Source organism: Perognathus longimembris, chromosome 10 (genome assembly GCF_023159225.1).
Source record: "Perognathus longimembris pacificus isolate PPM17 chromosome 10, ASM2315922v1, whole genome shotgun sequence".
NCBI classification, from domain to species: Eukaryota; Metazoa; Chordata; class Mammalia; order Rodentia; family Heteromyidae; genus Perognathus; species Perognathus longimembris.
The window spans coordinates 37,314,752-37,332,302 of record NC_063170.1 but is presented as its reverse complement, the minus strand read 5'-3'; the positions used below and the strand labels follow the sequence as shown (position 1 = coordinate 37,332,302).

Sequence of the window (17,551 nt, the reverse complement as noted above, 5' to 3'; positions counted from 1 at the left end):
AGAGTATAGTATAGACCTAGCACAGGCCAGAGTTAAGAGATCACCAGCACCGCCCCCTCTCAGAAGAAAACTTTTGTTGCCATGTTTGTGTATATGTGTGCTTTTCTTGGGGCTTGAACTCAGGACTTGGGTGCTGTCCCTGAGCTTTTTTGCTCAAGGCTGGCACACTACACTTGAGCCACAGCTCTATTTCTGGCTTTTAGGGGTGGTTAATTAGATATAAGTATCTCACAGACTTTCCTGCCCAGGCTGGCTTCAAACTACAGTCAGCCTCCTGAGTAGCTAGGATTATAGGTATGAGCTACCAGCACCTGGCTTGTTGCCAGTTTTTTGATTCCCCTCATTGTGCTGTTTGCCTTCACTGTGTTTAATGTTTAATCCATGTTTTTCCAGCACTATTGACTAATGTTCAGCGGGAAGTGACAGGACAGCGGGAGCCTGGAGACCATGGACGGTGCCATGGGGCTTCGGGTGCTATTGTGCGTGTACCTGATGTCCCTCCTCGCCCTGCAAGCCATTCCCACTCTAGGCCTGGCCACACGCAGGCCCAAGGGCAGTGAGGTATGTGGCTAAGACCTCAGGGAAGAGACAGGAAGCTGTGCTTTGAAAGGGCCCTGGAGAGACACAAGGCCTCTACTTTAGGATCTTGGGCTATTTCCCATGGGCCAGACCAGACCGTTGGGAGAGGTGACCTCCCAGCAGCAGGGAGTGAGGATGAGGGGCAGAAGACTAAGGCTGCACACCCTCCCACCCCTTAAGAGATGGGCCATGGTACCCAGCATCCTACTCACTTAGTCCTGGCTTTGTTTTGCAGAAACGACAGGCTGTGGACACAGTGAGTAAGAGTCTTGGCAAAAGGGTCTGTAATGGGGCCCTGATTACAGGTTTGCTTTCTGCCACCCCTTAGGAGTAAAACCCTCTTGTCAGTGCTGGGGGAGGCTCAAGAGTAAAACCCTCTTTTTGATGCTTGGGGGGGTGGGTAGCTTCCATCTCCCAGAAATGGGAGATCGTTTCCACCTTACCTTGTACCCCACTGTACAATCTCAGGACAACGCATCCTCCTGGCAGGAGGTCTGTTCTGTTCTTCTGGGCTCTGGACATCTTGGATCAGAGCTGGGTGCAAGGCCCCTGCATATTGATGAGGTCTGTCACTGGCCCAGAGGCTCCTGTCCCAGGCCACATCACCTCTCTCTCTCCCCTCTTACTTTAGACAGTCAATGGTGTGATCATCCGGAGTTTGAAAGTCAACTGTAAAGTCACCTCTCGCTTTGCCCACTATGTCATCACCAGCCAGGTGGTCAACAGTGCTAACGAAGCCAGAGAAGTGGCCTTCGATGTGGAGATCCCCAAGACGGCCTTTATCAGTGACTTTGCCATGTGTGTGCCTGTGTGACTCGCATGCCTCATTCCAGTGGTGTCCATTCACCAGTCCCAGCCTCGGGACAGAGACAGCAGACCATGCAGGCCATTTCCTAACTTCTGAAAGGGCCATGCCAGCCCGTGTTCTGAGGGGAGGGAGGAAAAAGCCCTTTAGGGATGTTCTTAGGTTCCATCTTAGAAAGTGAAGTGGGGACTTTTGGGATTTTAGGCTCCAAGGAGCACAGGCTAGCATCTGAGCTGGCCTCTGTAACTGTGGCTTTCCACTGCACCGCTATGGGTCTCCTGAACAGTGGGCAGTGGAAGGCTTGTTGGGGGACACTCCTACAAGGGTTCACATGGACAGAGCCTTCTCGGGCTCTACGCTCAGTAAACCTCCAATACAAAGGACCTATGTGGTCAAGGATTGGTCCCTCTCCTGAGGAGCTACTTCTTTCCCTGCAGCACAGCAGATGGGAAGGCATTCATTGGGAACATAAAGGACAAAGTGACTGCATGGAAGCAGTACCGGAAAGCAGCCATCTCAGGAGAGAATGCTGGTCTTGTCAGGTAAACTCCAAGCCCTGCTGGGTTAGCTCCCGGGTGCCCTTGCCAGCCAGGACAGAGCAGAAGACTACAAGGTAAAAGGAAGAGTAAGGAAACAACCCGATATGGGCACACTGGGAAGGATTGCCCTTGCTCTTTTCCTAGATCTTCCTCCAGGAAGAAGTAAGGTTCCATCTTTGATCCCTGGCCCTGGCTGGCCAAGCTAAGACAAGTATGAGAGTTAAGGAAACTTGGGATCAGGATGGAAGGAAGAAAACTTGATTCTAAGGTCTATGTTTCAGTTGACAATGGTTTACGTATCACTTGCTATTTGTCTGCCTGTCGTTGCCTCTGGTGGCATGTCCAGGGCCTCGGGGAGAAACATGGAGCAGTTCACCATCCACATCACTGTCGGTCCCCAGAGCAAGGCCACGTTTCGGCTGACATATGAGGAAGTGCTGAAGCGAACACTTACACAGTATGACATTGTAATCAAGGTCAAGCCCAAGCAGCTGGTGCATCATTTTGAGGTAGATTGCAGGCTCAAGGCAGAGCTTCTCTTTCTCTCTCACCAACATTGGCTAAACATATACCATCTGCCAACCTAGGCCTAAGAACACAGGGCAGAGGCCTGACACCTTAGGGTGGCCTCCATTGGAGCTCCCTAGATCTTTAGCTCCTTCCTCGTTTCAGAGCCTTTGCTCATCTGCTAAATAGGAGGGTCTTGCATTTCTCAGGACTGACACAAAGATTACCAAAACTACTAAATATTCAAGTCACTTGTAAGCCAAAATTCCTAGGAATCTCTAGGTGCTGCGACTATCGCTGGCAACTAAATGGTAACAGAGTTGAGGGGTTTTGGTATGCACATCTTCATTTGAAGACATTTTGGACCACCTGTAATGATGTGCCAGGCTCCGTATTAAGGTCTGGATGGGCATTGCACACCATAGGTAGTCAAATCACATGTTGGCTCTTGGCTGAGACTTGATGCTGGCCTAAGTGAGGACTTGGTACCTAACTGGTTTCAATGGTGCAGATTGATGTGGACATCTTTGAGCCCCAAGGAATCAGTAAGCTGGACGCTCAGGCCTCTTTCCTCTCCACGGAACTGGCAGCTCAAACTATCAAGAAGTCTTTCTCAGGGAAAAAGGTAGGTAAGATGGCTGGTGAAGGGGTTGTTCCTTAGGCATCACTCATTAAGAAATCTGGCTTAGCACTCTCACAATGGCTGCATGCTGCCTTCAGAATGAGAGTATTAGACTTTTCATCATTGTGACAAATCCCTGAGAGAAACAGTTTAAACAGTTTAAAGGAGGAAGGATTTATTTTAGCTCAAAGTTTCAGAGGGTTCAGTATACCATCATGGAGCCCTATTGTTTATGTGCTATGATGGGACAGAACATCAGGGAGGGGCCAAGTTGCTCACCTCATGGCAGCCATCAGGCAGAGAGAAGGCAGATGAAGGGAGTCAGGGAAAAATACTATTTTTTGTCAGTTGTGGGATTTGAACTCAGGGCCTAGGTGCCATCCCTGTGCCAATTTGTGCTCAAGGCTAGCACTCTAACACTTGAGCCACAGCACCACTTCTGGTTTTTGAGTGGTTAATTGGAGATGAGAGTCTCATGGGGACTTTTCTTCCCTGGGCTGGCTTCAAACCAAGAGTCTTAGAACACAGCCTCTTGAGTAGCTAGGACTACAGACCTGAGCCACTTGTGCCAAGCTAGGGAAAAAATACTATTCAAAGACTCATGCCCATGACCTACGTCCTTCAACTAGGTCCCACCTACCATAGTTCTACCAACTCCCAATAGCCTATTCAATCGAATGTGAATTTATCAGTGATTGTCTGAGCCAATCATTTCCCCAAATCCTCTGAACACTGTTTACACTAGGGACTATGCCTTCAGTGCACAGAGCCTTTTGGAGGGACACTACAGATAAACCATATAATCTATAATAGCAAAAGAGTAGTTTACAGAGTAAAAATTATTTTGAGTCCCAGTTTCAGAGGGGCCATGCAGTTGGAATCCCAAAATAATACAACTTCCCTGCTTCACAGAGCTATTTAGTGAAGTCTGTGTCCTGAGGTGAAGAGCTCCAGACCACCATTCATGAGCTATATGGTCTAGGTTGAATTGCTGGCTTGCCTGAACCTCAATTTCTCTTTGCCTACTTCACACCTCTATGGCTCTAGGGTCACATACTCTTCCGCCCCACGGTGGGCCAGCAACAGGCCTGTCCTACATGCTCTACATCCTTGCTGAATGGGGACTTCAAGGTGACCTATGATATCAATCGGGACAAACTCTGCGACCTCCTGGTGAGCCTAAGGTTCCTGGCCCAAACCCAAAAACACAGGCAAGGAGTACTCAGGAGAGAAGATTTGCATGTTCTCCTCTGTTTCAGGTGGCCAATAACTACTTTGCCCACTTCTTTGCTCCACAAAATCTGACAAACATGAGCAAGAACCTGGTTTTTGTGATTGACATCAGTGGCTCCATGGAAGGCCAGAAAGTGAAGCAGGTACACTGCAGCTTTGAGTAGCTCACCTAGCAGAGCTGGGGTTCAACTCACCACCTAGTGCATGATAGGCAAACGCAATACCACTGAGCTACATCCTCAGGCCCAGCAGAAGCTTCTACCCTTCAGTTTTCTTAGAAATGTAATTAATTTGGAGCCAGGCTGCCCTGTTAGGTGGTGATCTCCTTGTTACTGGGGTGGCTAAGCTGATGTTGGAATCCTAACCACCAGAGATGCTATTGGGGACAGAAAGACTCAAGGTGAAGTCCAAGGTTTGTCTAAAGATCTTACTTGTCTGCCATAGTGGTTAGAACTTAGGCTCTTGGTTGGAGGCAGGGCAATGATTTAGCTGCAAATCTCAGTGGTTAGGGGCTGTGGGATCAGCCATTTCCTCACTGTGAAACACGATTGAGTACATTCACTTCTCCATAGTGGGAAACTAAGCCTGATAGTATCCAAGGAGTCATGGAGTTTCCCGACAGAGAAGAAGCAGCCTAGGCAGAGCCGGGGTGCCAGCAGCTTATATCTGTAATCCTAGCTACTCAGGAAGCTGAGATCTGAGGATTGTGTTTCAAAGGCAGCCCAGTCAGGAAACTCCATGAGATGCTTTCTCCAATTAGCCAGCAAAATGCCAGCACTGGAGCTGTGGTTCACATGGTAGAGCCCTAGCTTTGAGCAAAAACACTCAGGGACAGCGTCCAGGCCCTGAATTCAAGCCCCAGTAATGGTGAAGAAGAAAGAAGAAGAAGCAAGACAAGCATGACAACTAGTGCTGGGAGGAACTGAAGTTGTCTATGGGGAAGTGACTTATAGCAGGGCTCAGCCTGCTGGGTGCACTGAGTGCAGAAACCATGGCTGCTAATCACTGAGATTCCCAGCTAAATCACCCTGCCTCCAACCAAGAATATAAATCGTAAGCCATTATGGCAAACAAGATGTTCAGACCGACCAGTGTTGGGTTTCACCTGAGTCTTTCTACCCAATGGCATCTCCAGTGGTTAGGTTTTTCAATGTTAGCTTAACCTCCAATAACATCTGGTCATTTCTTTCCCCATGCTGGGTCCCTTCATCTGTCATGCCCTTCATCCACAAGGGCCCAGCACGATACTCCTCTCTTAGGGTCACCTGGCTGTCCAGTCCACCCCCTCTGTTTGCCCACCCAGTAGATCTGACTCCTTGCAGTTATTCTGAAGCCATACTGCTCCACTAACTGTCCTGTCCTTACAGACCAAGGAGGCACTTCTTAAGATCCTGGAGGACATAAGGCCAGAAGACTACTTTGACTTGGTCCTTTTTGGGTCTCAAGTGAAATCATGGAAAGGCTCACTGGTGCGAGCATCGGAGGCCAACCTGCAAGCAGCTCGAGATTTTGTGAAACGCTTCTCCTTGGCTGGGGGTAAGGATGGGTGTCACATGACACTCACTGAACCTCACCTCTTCTTCCTTGGAATATGAGCATACACTGGTTTGATTAATCTCCTCTACAGCAACCAACCTGAATGGAGGTTTGCTTCGGGGAATTGAGATCTTGAACAAAGCTCAGGAAAGCCTCCCAGGAGTCAGCAACCACGCCTCAATTCTCATCATGTTGACAGATGGCGAGCCCACTGAGGGTAAGCACCTGGTAGGCTGCCCTGGGAGGTGAGGATCCTTGTTACTGCAGGTGGTTAAGTGGACAGTGGAAACTCAACCACTGCCAACGGGGGCAAAAAGAGTCAAGGTGAAGTCAGATCATAAAATCTGTGGAAATTTTAACGTGTACCTCTATCTTGTGAGTTGGGAACTGGGGGGTGTTTCTGCATGACATAGGACTTCTAGAGGAGAGGCCCCACCGGATCTGTACATTGATTTTAAGAACTATTTATTTAGTATCTACTTCATGCCAAGCCTATGATGAGGGGTTGAGAAGAAATACCAGGAGAATGAGATGTTTCTTTGCCCTCAAGAAGTCCAGGGTCCACTGGGGAAGGCAGACCCAACAACAGAGGCTCTGGCAAGGGCCAAGAAAGAAAAGGGTGCTACTAGGTTGTAAGACACCAGACAAGGGGCACTTCCAGGTGAGATCTGGGAAGAGGTAAGAAGGTGTCTCTGAGGGCAGTTAGAGAGGGCAATTAAAGGGGGAAAATAGTGTATGGGCTGCAGAGCCTGCCCTGGAATTATAGGGGGCATATACAGAATTGGGCAAAAGGACGATGGAAAGATTGACAGGGCCTCACAGGCCACAGCAAGAAGCCAGAATCAGATCATCAGATCGGTCTGTGATGAAGCCATGTGGATAGGTGGGGTCTGTGAGGAGGTCTATTTCCTGCTGTTGCCGTGGCCAATGTGAATGAGGGCTGGAGGAGGTCTGAGATGGGAGACTTGAGCTCCCCTGGTAGTGCTCTGCGAAGTCTCCAGTCCACTGCCTAAATGTGTGGCTGCAGGGGAAACGGATCGTTCCCAGATCCTCAAGAACATTCGCAACGCCATCCGGGGCAGGTTCCCGCTGTATAACCTGGGCTTTGGCCACGACCTGGACTTTAGCTTCCTGGAGGTCATGTCCATGGAGAACAACGGATGGGCTCAGAGAATCTATGAGGACCATGATGCCACCCAGCAGCTACAGGTCTTCCCCTACGTCCATATAACTCCTACAGCATGCCACGGGGAGTGCAGTATTCCTGGTCATTTGCCCATTCACTTAGAGGAGAAGATAAAGCTTTGATACAGAGTTCAAATCATGTGTGTCCATGGGACAGCTATTAAACCTCTCTGGGCCTCAGAGTATGCTCTGAATGAACCCCTCTAAAATGGGATCACAATGCTCCATTGTATGAGCAGACTTTCCTGATAACCAGGTACTGAGTACTAAGGCTCTTAACTCTTATTCCTGCAGGGTTTCTACAAGCAGGTAGCCAACCCACTGCTGACAGATGTGGAGCTGCAGTACCCTCAGGATGCCGTCTTGGCTCTGACCCAACACCGACATAAGCAGTACTATGATGGCTCAGAGATTGTGGTGGCTGGACGTATTGCTGACCACAAACTGGGCAGCTTCAAGGCTGACGTGCGGGCCCATGGGGTAAATGATGGGCAGAGTAGGGTAACAGAACAGGAAGAATTACAGATGTACTGTTCTCCATTATGTCCATTCCCAGGATCCTGTTTTCTTTTTCCCAGAATAATGTCTTAATTCCTACCATTCTACAACATCTCAGACCCCGGGGGCTGCACAGGGTGGAATGGGACTAAAATAGCCTTAGTTAGCTGCAATCCATTTGGTCCTAGATGGACCATGTGTTACTCCTCATATCATTCCCCTCAGGGTACTTGAGAACAAAAGACCAAACTCTCCTTACTTGACACCCACTTCCTGGAAACCTTGTACGTGAGTGGTGCCATAGTGCAGTGTGTGCACACATGTTGTACAGTGTGTGCACATACGTTGTACAGTGTGTGCTCATATGTTGTACAGTGTGCGCACATACACTGTACAGCATGCATATGAACTCAAGGCCACAGTGGGGTTAAAGGCTCAGAACCAGGGCTGTGAGTGAAGAGAGCTGAGCTCAATCTTGGACTAACCTTGAGCAAGCAGGTCCAGCTCTCTCCTTTTCTGTACCATGAGGCTAACTCTGACCTCAAATGTTGAGTGGAGGTACGTAGAATAATCCATATGATGCCCTGACAGTTCCTGGTGCATAGAATACCTTGGGGGAAAAGGACCCATTCATGTGCTGTGGCAAACTAAATGGCACCTGGTGGAACTTGGTGGGCATTTGGGGAAATAGATAATAGTCGAAACAGCTGGGTGATTGATGACCTTCCCAGAGACAGTAATTCCATGAAGGCCAGGCCAGGACCTCCATCCTGTCAGATCTGGATCTCCCAGGATCTAGGCCAAGCCCAATTCACAGGGCATGCTGGGCCAGCATCTGCAGAATGAAGAATGAATGAGGATGAAGAAAAGTGGCTTAGGAAAGAAATGATGCTGAAAATGAGCTACAAGGACCAAATGATACTGGGGCTCCTTAGAGTCTCAGATACAAGCCAGAGTTATGCTCATTATGGCATAGTCTTTTCTCCAATCTCAGGAAGGACAAGAATTCAAGGCAACCTGCCTCGTGGATGAGGAAGAGATGAAGAAGCTGCTCCAAGAACGTGGCCACATGTTGGAGAATCATGTGGAGCGCCTCTGGGCATACCTAACCATCCAGGAGCTGCTGGCCAAGAGGTAGGGTTCCTATAGATGCCAGGAGTGAGCACCTCAGAGTCCCTTATCCATTGGAGATGAACAGAAAGGGGGGGGGGGGGATTCTGGGCCTTTGAGGGAATCAACTGTACTTTGCTTCTTCTGCTTTGCTCACAGAGTTCATAGGATCCAGTTGGTTCCTGGGGAGAGGGCAGCCTGCTGTTTGCTCCACTGAGCAGCTATGGCAGGAGCTGCCATTTGCATGGGATACTGCATCTTAACACACCCATTTAGTCCTCCCAATGTGTGGGAAGACTCCTTTATTGCCCTCCACTTACCAGAGAGCAATCTGAGGTTCAGAAAAGCTAGATTACTTGTCCTATATCTCACAGTTGTTAGATTCCCTGTGTGTCTCTGACATATACCCCCTCAATCCTGCCAAATCTCTGCAGAGGTTCATGAACACTTGAGGACCCTGAAGCTACTGCTATTGAGCAGGGTACCTGGTTCAATGTGTATTGAATGAGCAAGAGAGTAAGTATTGGGTGGATGGTTATGCACTGGTGGCTCATGCCTGTAGTCCCAGCTACTCAGGGGGCTAAGATCTAAGGATCACGGTTCAAAGCCACCCCAGGCAAGAAAGTCCATGAGACTCTTATCTCCAATTAACTACCAAAAAACCAGAAGTGGAGATGTGGCTCAAGTGGTAGAGTGCCACCCTTGAGCACAAAAGCTAAGGAGCAGCACTCAGGCCCTGGGTTCAAGCCCCAGTTCTGGCACAAAAAAAATGGAAAAAAAGAATTGGTTGGAAGATGAGGGAAAATAAATTCATCTCTACCTGAGCTAAAGTCTTAGAGCATTATCTGTCACACGCATACAGGATGAACATGGAGGGGGAGGAGAGGGCCAACCTGTCATCCCAGATCCTGAAGATGTCGCTTGACTATCAGTTCGTGACCCCCTTGACCTCCATGACCATCAGGGGCATGACCGATGAGGATGGGCTGGAGCCTACCATTGACAAGTCCCCAGAAGGTATGGGCAGCAGAGGTTCTGCTAAGGGGAAGGATGTGGGTCAAAAACCTTCTGGGCTTTAATTCTCTTCCTCTTTTCTCCCTTCTAGATTCTCAGCCCTTGGGTGAGTTTTAAATGATGCTGGTTTAATGTGGGGCTTCTGGGGGGTCGTGCACATAGCACATGCTCCAGACCCTAGGTACACACCTCCTCAGTCCCACATCTGCCCGGACTCCCGTCCTTTCTATGTTTCTTCCTTCCCATACTGCATGCTTTATGCTTTGAGACCCTTTGCACAGCCTGACTCCTCCAGCCCCTCCTTAGACTTTGGCTGGGTCCAAATGTGTCAGGAAGGGGCAGTCAGAGACCACCTGAGAAGACACCCCCCCTCCCCCGGCCAGGAACCAGCCCTGAGGAGAATGTGTGGACAGAGCCACATGCTCTGTGAGTAGGAGCGGGGGCTAGGGGGTGCTGTGGTAATGCTGTGCTTTGTCTTCTACAGAGATGGTGGGACCCAGAAGGAGTAAGTGGCAGCTGTCCTGGAGACTTTCATATCTATCCTCTCATATCTACCCATATTGCTGGCCCTCAACCTGAGCCCTCAGCCCTAACAGAAGCCCCTTGATTACCACCAGTTCCAGCCTTCTTCCTTGCCTCCCTAGAAGTCCTTAGAACAGGTCCCCTGACCAAGGCCTGGCCTCCTGAACCTGGATCTCCTGAGGCAGAGGCAGAGGGGACCATCGAATCGCACAGGACCAAATCTCTGTTCCCGTATCCTGAGGGGCAACTGAGAGCATGTGATCCTCTATAAGCCCTCACCCCCACCCTGTAGCCTCAGGCCAGCTCACTGGGTGCAAGGGCATCTCCAGAAAAGCCTTGCCACCTCCTTCCTCAATGCCACTCACTCTCACCCCCAGCATTCGTGCTGTCGGCAGCACAGCCTTCTCCTACTGGCCACAGCCCCATTGGTTCGCATTTGCCAAACCAAGTGACAGGTGGTAAGTCCTGGGGAAAGGGTTGATGATGCCCCTGCTTGGCACCTACTTTGCTTGTCCCACTTGTCTCTGGGATCTGCCTAGTTGAACACTTGCCCCTGCCTGCCCCATCTGCATGATACCTAATCTAATGGATTCCATGCTGTGCTCCTAGTGGACACTGACCCCCACTTCATCATCCACGTGCCTCAGAAAGAGAATGCCCTGTGTTTCAACATCAACGAGAAGCCTGGTGTGATACTGAACCTAGTCCAAGACCCTGACACAGGTATGGTGGTAGCATGCTCTCTGCCAGGTAGAGTAGGTTAAGGCCTCTTTCACCATCCATATTCAGCCAAGGTCAGGGCTATGGTGTGGTTCCCACTGCCCAGCACACTGTTCACTCTGCTGGAACTCCCGACCTTCTTCTCACTGTGTGCCCTATTCAAGGCCCTCTGGTCTCATGGATGCGTGACTCACAGACACACAGGACCTACATTTAAGGGCCTCATATTTAGTTTAAAGTTCAGCTCTTGCTGTCTTGAAATCTTAGTGTGTGTGTGTGTGTGTGTGTGTGTGTGTGTGTGTGTGTGTGTGTGTGTATGTGTGTGTGTGTGTGTTGATCCTGAGGCTTGAATTCAGTGCCTGGGAGCTGTCCTTGAGCTTTTGTGCTCAAGTCTACCACTCTACCACTTGAGCCACAGCTCTGCTTTTGACTTTTTTAGTGATTAACTGGAGACAGACTTTCTGCCTGGGTTGGATTCACATTATAATGCTCAGAACTCAGCCTCCCACGTAGCTAGGATTGCAGGCATGAATCACCAGTGCCTGGCTTTCCTCACCATTTTTAAACAGAGACCCTTAAATCCATCTTATACCAGAATGTGATATTGTGTGGGGCCCAGTCCCATCTTCCCTATTGCATGACTGGGCAGAGTCTCAAAACACAGCTCTCCAGGAGAGCCTGGGGCAGGGAACACACCTCCCTCTCTCGCCAGCCCATGGGAGACATCTCATGTTGGGTCAGTGAGGCTACTGATGGGGCTCTTGGTTGTTCCATGAAGAGATTTCAAACAAACTGCCCTGTGTGAAGGAGTAAGTTCCCTGTCCTGGCCTCAAGGGGTCCAGACTGCTGTCAGAGCTCAGCTAAGTAGGGAATGTCTAGCATATCCAGGAGGGGAAGAGAGGGAGGCAGGAAGGAAAGGGAGGGGCTCTTATGAGCAGGACCAGTCTTGAAGGTTGGCTACCCCATAGGGGCATCCCAGAAAATTGGCACGGCATGAGGGAAATATTTCAGGCCCCTTCCTGACTGATTGGATCTTCCTACTGCAGGCTTCTCAGTGAATGGGCAGCTCATCAGCGGCAAAGCCCAAAGCCCTGGGCAGCATGAGGGCACATACTTGGGGCGGCTCGGGATCATAAACCCTGCAACAGATTTTCAGCTGGAAGTGACTCCTCAGAACATTAGACTGAACCCCAGCACCGGTGGGCCTGTGTTTTCCTGGAGGGACCAGGCTGCTCTACGACAGGATGGGTAACTAGGCCCAACCAGGGAAGGGAGGTGGGAGAGGTGTGGCCTTCATTAAAGCCCAAAGCTCCTAGTGCCAGCCCTGCTGTATGAACCTATAGAATCCACATTCCCCAAGCAATGCCAGGGGGTGGTGCCCATGGGGCCTGTGCACACAAGTCAGAATCAAAGACCATTCCATCTCCTTTCCTATGTTGCTGGGCCTGCCTATGCTCCTGGGATACCCTCACCCTAAACTCTACTCCATCTCTACCAAGAAAACCAGCCTCCCATCTAGCACAAAGGCCCCTTCCTCCCTACAGCCCTGCCACTCTTTTGCTCTTTTGGCATCTGTCTCCATCTGCCCTATCTCATGCTGTTCCCTCCTTTGTTTTTGTTTTTTTTTGGCCAGTCCTGGGCCTTGGACTCAGGGCCTGAGCACTGTCCCTGGCTTCTTTTTGCTCAAGGCTAGCACTCTGCCACTTGAGCTGCAGCGCCACTTCTGGCCATTTTCTGTATATGTGGTGCTGGGGAATCGAACCGAGGGCTTCATGTATATGAGGCAAGCGCTCTTGCCACTAGGCCATATCCCCAGCCCCTGTTCCCTCCTTTGTTAATTCATTTATTCAACAAATGCTGCTGAGTACTCCTGCATGATGCTGAGCAGCAGAACCATAGAAGAAATGGACTGTATCCAGTGTGGAAGACACAGAAGATGAGCGAGAGACAGAGGATACAGACTCTGTCCTGGCTCCACCGCTTACCATCTATGTGATCTTGCCACTTAACCTATCTGAGCCTTGGTCCTCACCAGGTTAGAGTGAGACTTGGTACAGGCCCAAGTGCATTGGAATACACATATTACAAGAGCAACATGTGAAAGTGGCATAGATAAGTGACACTCAGCCCTGTGGAGGTGAAAGCCTTGGGGGCAAGGCCAGGAGGGCTGGGTCAAGAGGATGAGTTGAAAGGGAAGGGATGCAATGCAGATACTCATTGCGAATAACCACTTGGCCCTGCAGAATGGTGGTGACCATCAACAAGAAGAGAAACTTGATGGTGGCTGTGGATGACAGAGCCACCTTTGAGGTTGTCCTGCACCAGACGTGGAAAGGGAGTGCAGTCCATCAAGACTTCCTGGGCTTCTATGTGTTGGATAGTGACGGGATGTCATCTCGGACGCATGGACTGCTGGGTATGGCTAGCCAGGAGGGTGGAGCTATGGGTATGGGTATTCCCTGGTCTTAGGGCAGCGATAAGGCCAATCTTCAACATGGTCTGCAAGACTCAGACCTCTGCAGATGAGTTGTCCTTATAAGAATCTTGCCATCTACAAAACCATGATCAAACATACAATAAAACAAAAACTCAGAGAGCTGACAGGTGTGAGTTGAGGAAAGGTTTGATTAGCAAACAGAAAGGATTGGTGGGCTCCAGGTGCCTAATGAGTAGGGTGCGATATTGCCCACCCTGTTCCTGTGTGACCTTTCTGTTGGTTCTGCTCTCTAAGGGTACCACCTGGGACTACATCTGTTTCTCTACAGAAAGAACTAAGGTTGGGCTGGGAATGTGGCTTACCAGAAGATGCTTGCCTAGCATGCAGGAAGCCCTGGGTTCAATTCCTCGGAACGACATAAACAGAAAAAACTGAAAGTTGTGCTGTGGCTCAAGTGGTAGAGTGCCAGCCTTGAGAAAAAGAAGCTCAGGGACAGTGCCCAAGCTCCAATTTCAAGCTCCAGGACTGGTAGAAAAGAGAAAAAAAAAACAGCAACTAAGGTTGCTTTCGATGGATGGCAAGACTTCTCAGAAATAATCCCTTGAGAAAAAATTCAAACAACTTTCTCAGCCCCTCCAGGACAAGTACAAGGTAAGAAAAAGTCCCTAGCAGTCACTGCTGCCTCTGATTTCTCTTTTCAGGACAATTTTTCCATCCCTTTGAATTTGAAGTATCTGACCTCCACCCAGGTTCTGACTCTGTAAAGCTGGAAGCCACGCTGGTAATGAAGAACCGCCGGTTGACAGTTACCAGGTGAGTGGGCTATTCTCCAGCACATCTGTCCCTGGCTGCTTTTCGTTTCCTGTCGTTGGCTTATGCAGGTATCACCATGGTGTGTGGGGGGGGGGGGCGGGGTTGGGGTGAGTTTCCTGGGAGATGCAAACTCTACCAGGCTCAAGAAGTGACCCCAGCTGACGTGTTTGTCCCAGGGGCTTGCAAAAAGACTACAGCAAGGACTCTCGACATGGAGCAGAAGTGTCCTGTTGGTTTGTTCACAACAATGGAGCTGGACTGATAGATGGCATTTACACGGACTATATCGTTCCTGATATCTTCTGAGCATCAGCTGGCACCCCGGAGCTCTTGAGACATTGCAGACAAGGACAGCATCCTGACCCACTATACCTCCCTGTCTGCACTGGTCCCTGGTGTCAAAGCCTCCTGTGGCTTCCATTAAAGAGAGGCTATATCTATCCCACAGCTGGTTGCTTTAGGGGAGGGAAGATGCCAGGGGACAATGCAATATGTTGCCCTTTGGGTGACTCTGGGATGAGAAGACCCAGAAGTGAGAGGGCAACTCATCAGCACTGCCCCCAAGTTCCCTGCAGCTGCCTGGTCCCATGTCCTCTGCATGCAGCCCCCCTGGAAGGCTAGGGACCTTTGGGGTCTCTGGCAATGGTGACAGTCACAACTGATCCTAAGAGTTTCCTAAAGGCAGGTACAAAATACCTTCCTGTATTCCCCAAATGTATGCTCCTGGCAGCCCTCTGGCACACTTTCCCCATGGCCATTTGCAGTGGGGGTGTCCAAAGCACCCAGCTTACAGTGGCAGAACTGGAATTTGCATCCATGCTATTTTTCAAGCTTCTTTCACATGCGAATATTCCACCCAGCTGGAGGCAAATGGCTCCAGCGTGTTGGAACCCAGTTCTGGATAACATATGATATGAAAATACCTATATCCAGGTAGACTTAGGATCCAGAAAAAGTTCTACCAAAACCAGGAGTCTATACTGTTGAAGTCAAGGCCTCTACTTCAGCCTCATTTCCCTGACATTCAGGCTGGTACTTCCCGGAGGCAGAAAGGCACCCATTGCTCAAGCCTGGGACTTCAGGTATCCAGGTTTCATCACCCTTTGTCTCTTTACACTAATGTCTAGAATTGTTGACCTGGTGAAAATGCAACATCACCAAGTGCAAGGCAATGGAGCCTATGGTTTTAGAAGCCATTGATCCTTCATGTAAAGGGGGATGGGTCTGTATCCACTCTGGTCCAAAGTGTTTCTGCTTTTTTCCTCTGCTGGCTTCTGTCTAGTATCCTCTACAACTGAGGCCTATGAAGACCCAGATAGGACAAGAACTGGTTTTGCGGGCCCAGATGAGTAACACAAACACTGAGCTCAGAAGTTTTCCTGGGTCTAGGCACACAAAGCCCCTCACCAGAAGGCTGTGGGAAGCCTATGGAGGCTCAGAACTCACCATCTCAGGTGAGTTCTCACCATCACATTCTCCAGGGAGAATGTGGACTTTCAGATGGCTGAGTTTGTCTGGGCAATGCTTTGTCCAAACAGGGCCTCATTTTCTCCTCCTGTAGAATAGGCTGAACCTGAAGATATTTGAGTCCATGTGTTTCTAATTTTGCACAATGACTCTAGTCATGTTCCTGGGCATCCCACAGAATCTGTATTTCAAGTTATCCCTAAAACTCCAAGTAGAAGGAAGCAATGGTTCAGATAAAAGAGACAGAAAAAGCTACACAGGCAGCCATGAGGCCATGAGGAGGAGCCAATGGACCACATGGCAGAATCAAAGCCCTCTCCTTGTCCCAGCCACCTAATAGTAATCACAAGTATGAAAAATGGCCCTGTCAACCCTACTTCATTGTTGGTGGGAATGTAAACTGGTTCAGCCACTCTAGCAAGTGGTATGGAGATTCCTCAGAAGGCTAAACATAGAGCTCCCCTATGACCCAGCAGCCCCATTTTTTTTTTTTTTTTTTTTTTTTTGCCAGTCCTGGGGCTTGGACTCAGGGCCTGAGCAGTCCCTGGCTTCTTTTTGCTCAAGGCTAGCACTCTGCCACTTGAGCCACAGCGCCACTTCTGGCCGTTTTCTGTATATGTGGTGCTGGGGAATTGAACCCAGGGCCTCATGTATAGGAGGCAAGCACTCTTGCCACTAGGCCATATCCCCCAGCCCAGCAGCCCCATTTTTGGGCATCTACCCACAAGACCACAAACAAGAACACACTAAAGCCACCAGCACAACAATGTTCATCACAGCACAATTTGTCATAGCTAAAATATGGAACCAACCCAGATGCCCCTCAGTAGACGAATGGATCAAGAAAATTTGGTACATGTACACAATGGAATTTTATGCCTCTATCAGAAAGAATGACATTGCCCCATTCATAAGGAAATGGAAGGACTTGGAAAAAATTATACTAAGTGAAGTGAGGCAGACCCAAAGAAACATGGACTCTATGGTCTCCCTCATAGGGAATAATTAACACAGGTTTAGGCTAGTCACAGCAGAGGATCACAAGAGCCTAATAGCTATGCCTCTATGAATGCATAAGATAATGCTAAGTGAAAAGAACTCCATGTTATGGAAACGAGTATTATATCACCATTGTAATTACTTTCAACATGCCATGTGAAACCGTAGCTTCTATTGTTGATGATCCTCTTGTATCTCCTTCCTGTGGTTGTACCTACACTATCACTGTATCTTATCTGAGTACATTGGAAACTGTATATACTGGTATTAGAACTAGGAAAGTGAAAGGGAATACCAAAGTGAGACACAGGATAAAAAGACAAACGACTACAAAAGCAATACTTGCAAAAACTGTTTGGTGTAAACCAATTGAACAACTCATGGGGGTGGGGGAGGGAAAAGAAGAGGGGGAAGGAGGAATGAGGGAGGAGGTAACAAACAGTACAAGAAATGTATCCAATGCCTAATGTATGAAACTGTAACCTCTCTGTACATCACTTTAACAATAAATTAAAAGAAATTAAGGGTATAAAATGTATATACTAATATCTTGCAATAATTAAAAAAAACCTCAAACATAAAAAGAAAAATGGCCCTGTCAACCAGATGTCCTCAGAGGTAGCAAAGAGGCCCAGCTGTAGTTCTGAGGGGTCTTCCCACTACCCCAGGCATGCCCTGGGTTTGATCTTCATTAGTCCTGAGCATAGCTCCTGCTATCAGTGGGGGTTGGCACAGGACTCAGGAGGGCTTAGAACGGGTCTCATCCAGCTGCCCTCAGGCACAGGCAATTGCTTATCTACAGTGACATTTGTCACTTCATCTTTGCTGACTTTTCCACTCTGTTATTGCTGTGTGGCTCCTGCCACTTTCAGCCATTGGGCCAAGTCCATCTGTGGAAATATTGCCTGTGAGTTCTACTTTTCTGCAACCAACTCTCTGAACACCTCAGAGTTGGGTTTAGAGCT

At 49.1% G+C, this 17,551-nt stretch overlaps 1 protein-coding gene across 2 annotated transcripts; it reads left to right on the top strand.

The window, feature by feature from the left end:
* Positions 1 to 396: 396 nt before the first annotated feature.
* Itih1 (inter-alpha-trypsin inhibitor heavy chain 1) lies at positions 397 to 14,560 on the top strand. Of its 2 annotated transcripts, XM_048355842.1 has the most exons (22): positions 397 to 561; positions 815 to 835; positions 1,211 to 1,377; positions 1,822 to 1,926; positions 2,270 to 2,432; positions 2,942 to 3,055; positions 4,100 to 4,225; positions 4,312 to 4,428; positions 5,653 to 5,821; positions 5,913 to 6,038; positions 6,849 to 7,030; positions 7,301 to 7,486; positions 8,499 to 8,638; positions 9,477 to 9,631; positions 9,720 to 9,734; positions 10,113 to 10,133; positions 10,528 to 10,608; positions 10,760 to 10,873; positions 11,917 to 12,118; positions 13,114 to 13,286; positions 14,009 to 14,120; positions 14,297 to 14,560. In XM_048355842.1, the coding sequence occupies exons 1-22, from the start codon at positions 448 to 450 to the stop codon at positions 14,424 to 14,426; spliced, it is 2,733 nt and encodes a 910-aa protein (XP_048211799.1). In that variant the 5' UTR covers positions 397 to 447; the 3' UTR covers positions 14,427 to 14,560. The 2 variants fall into 2 exon arrangements, with proteins under 2 accessions (XP_048211799.1, XP_048211800.1); XM_048355843.1 differs by lacking the exon at positions 815 to 835.
* Positions 14,561 to 17,551: the final 2,991 nt, after the last annotated feature.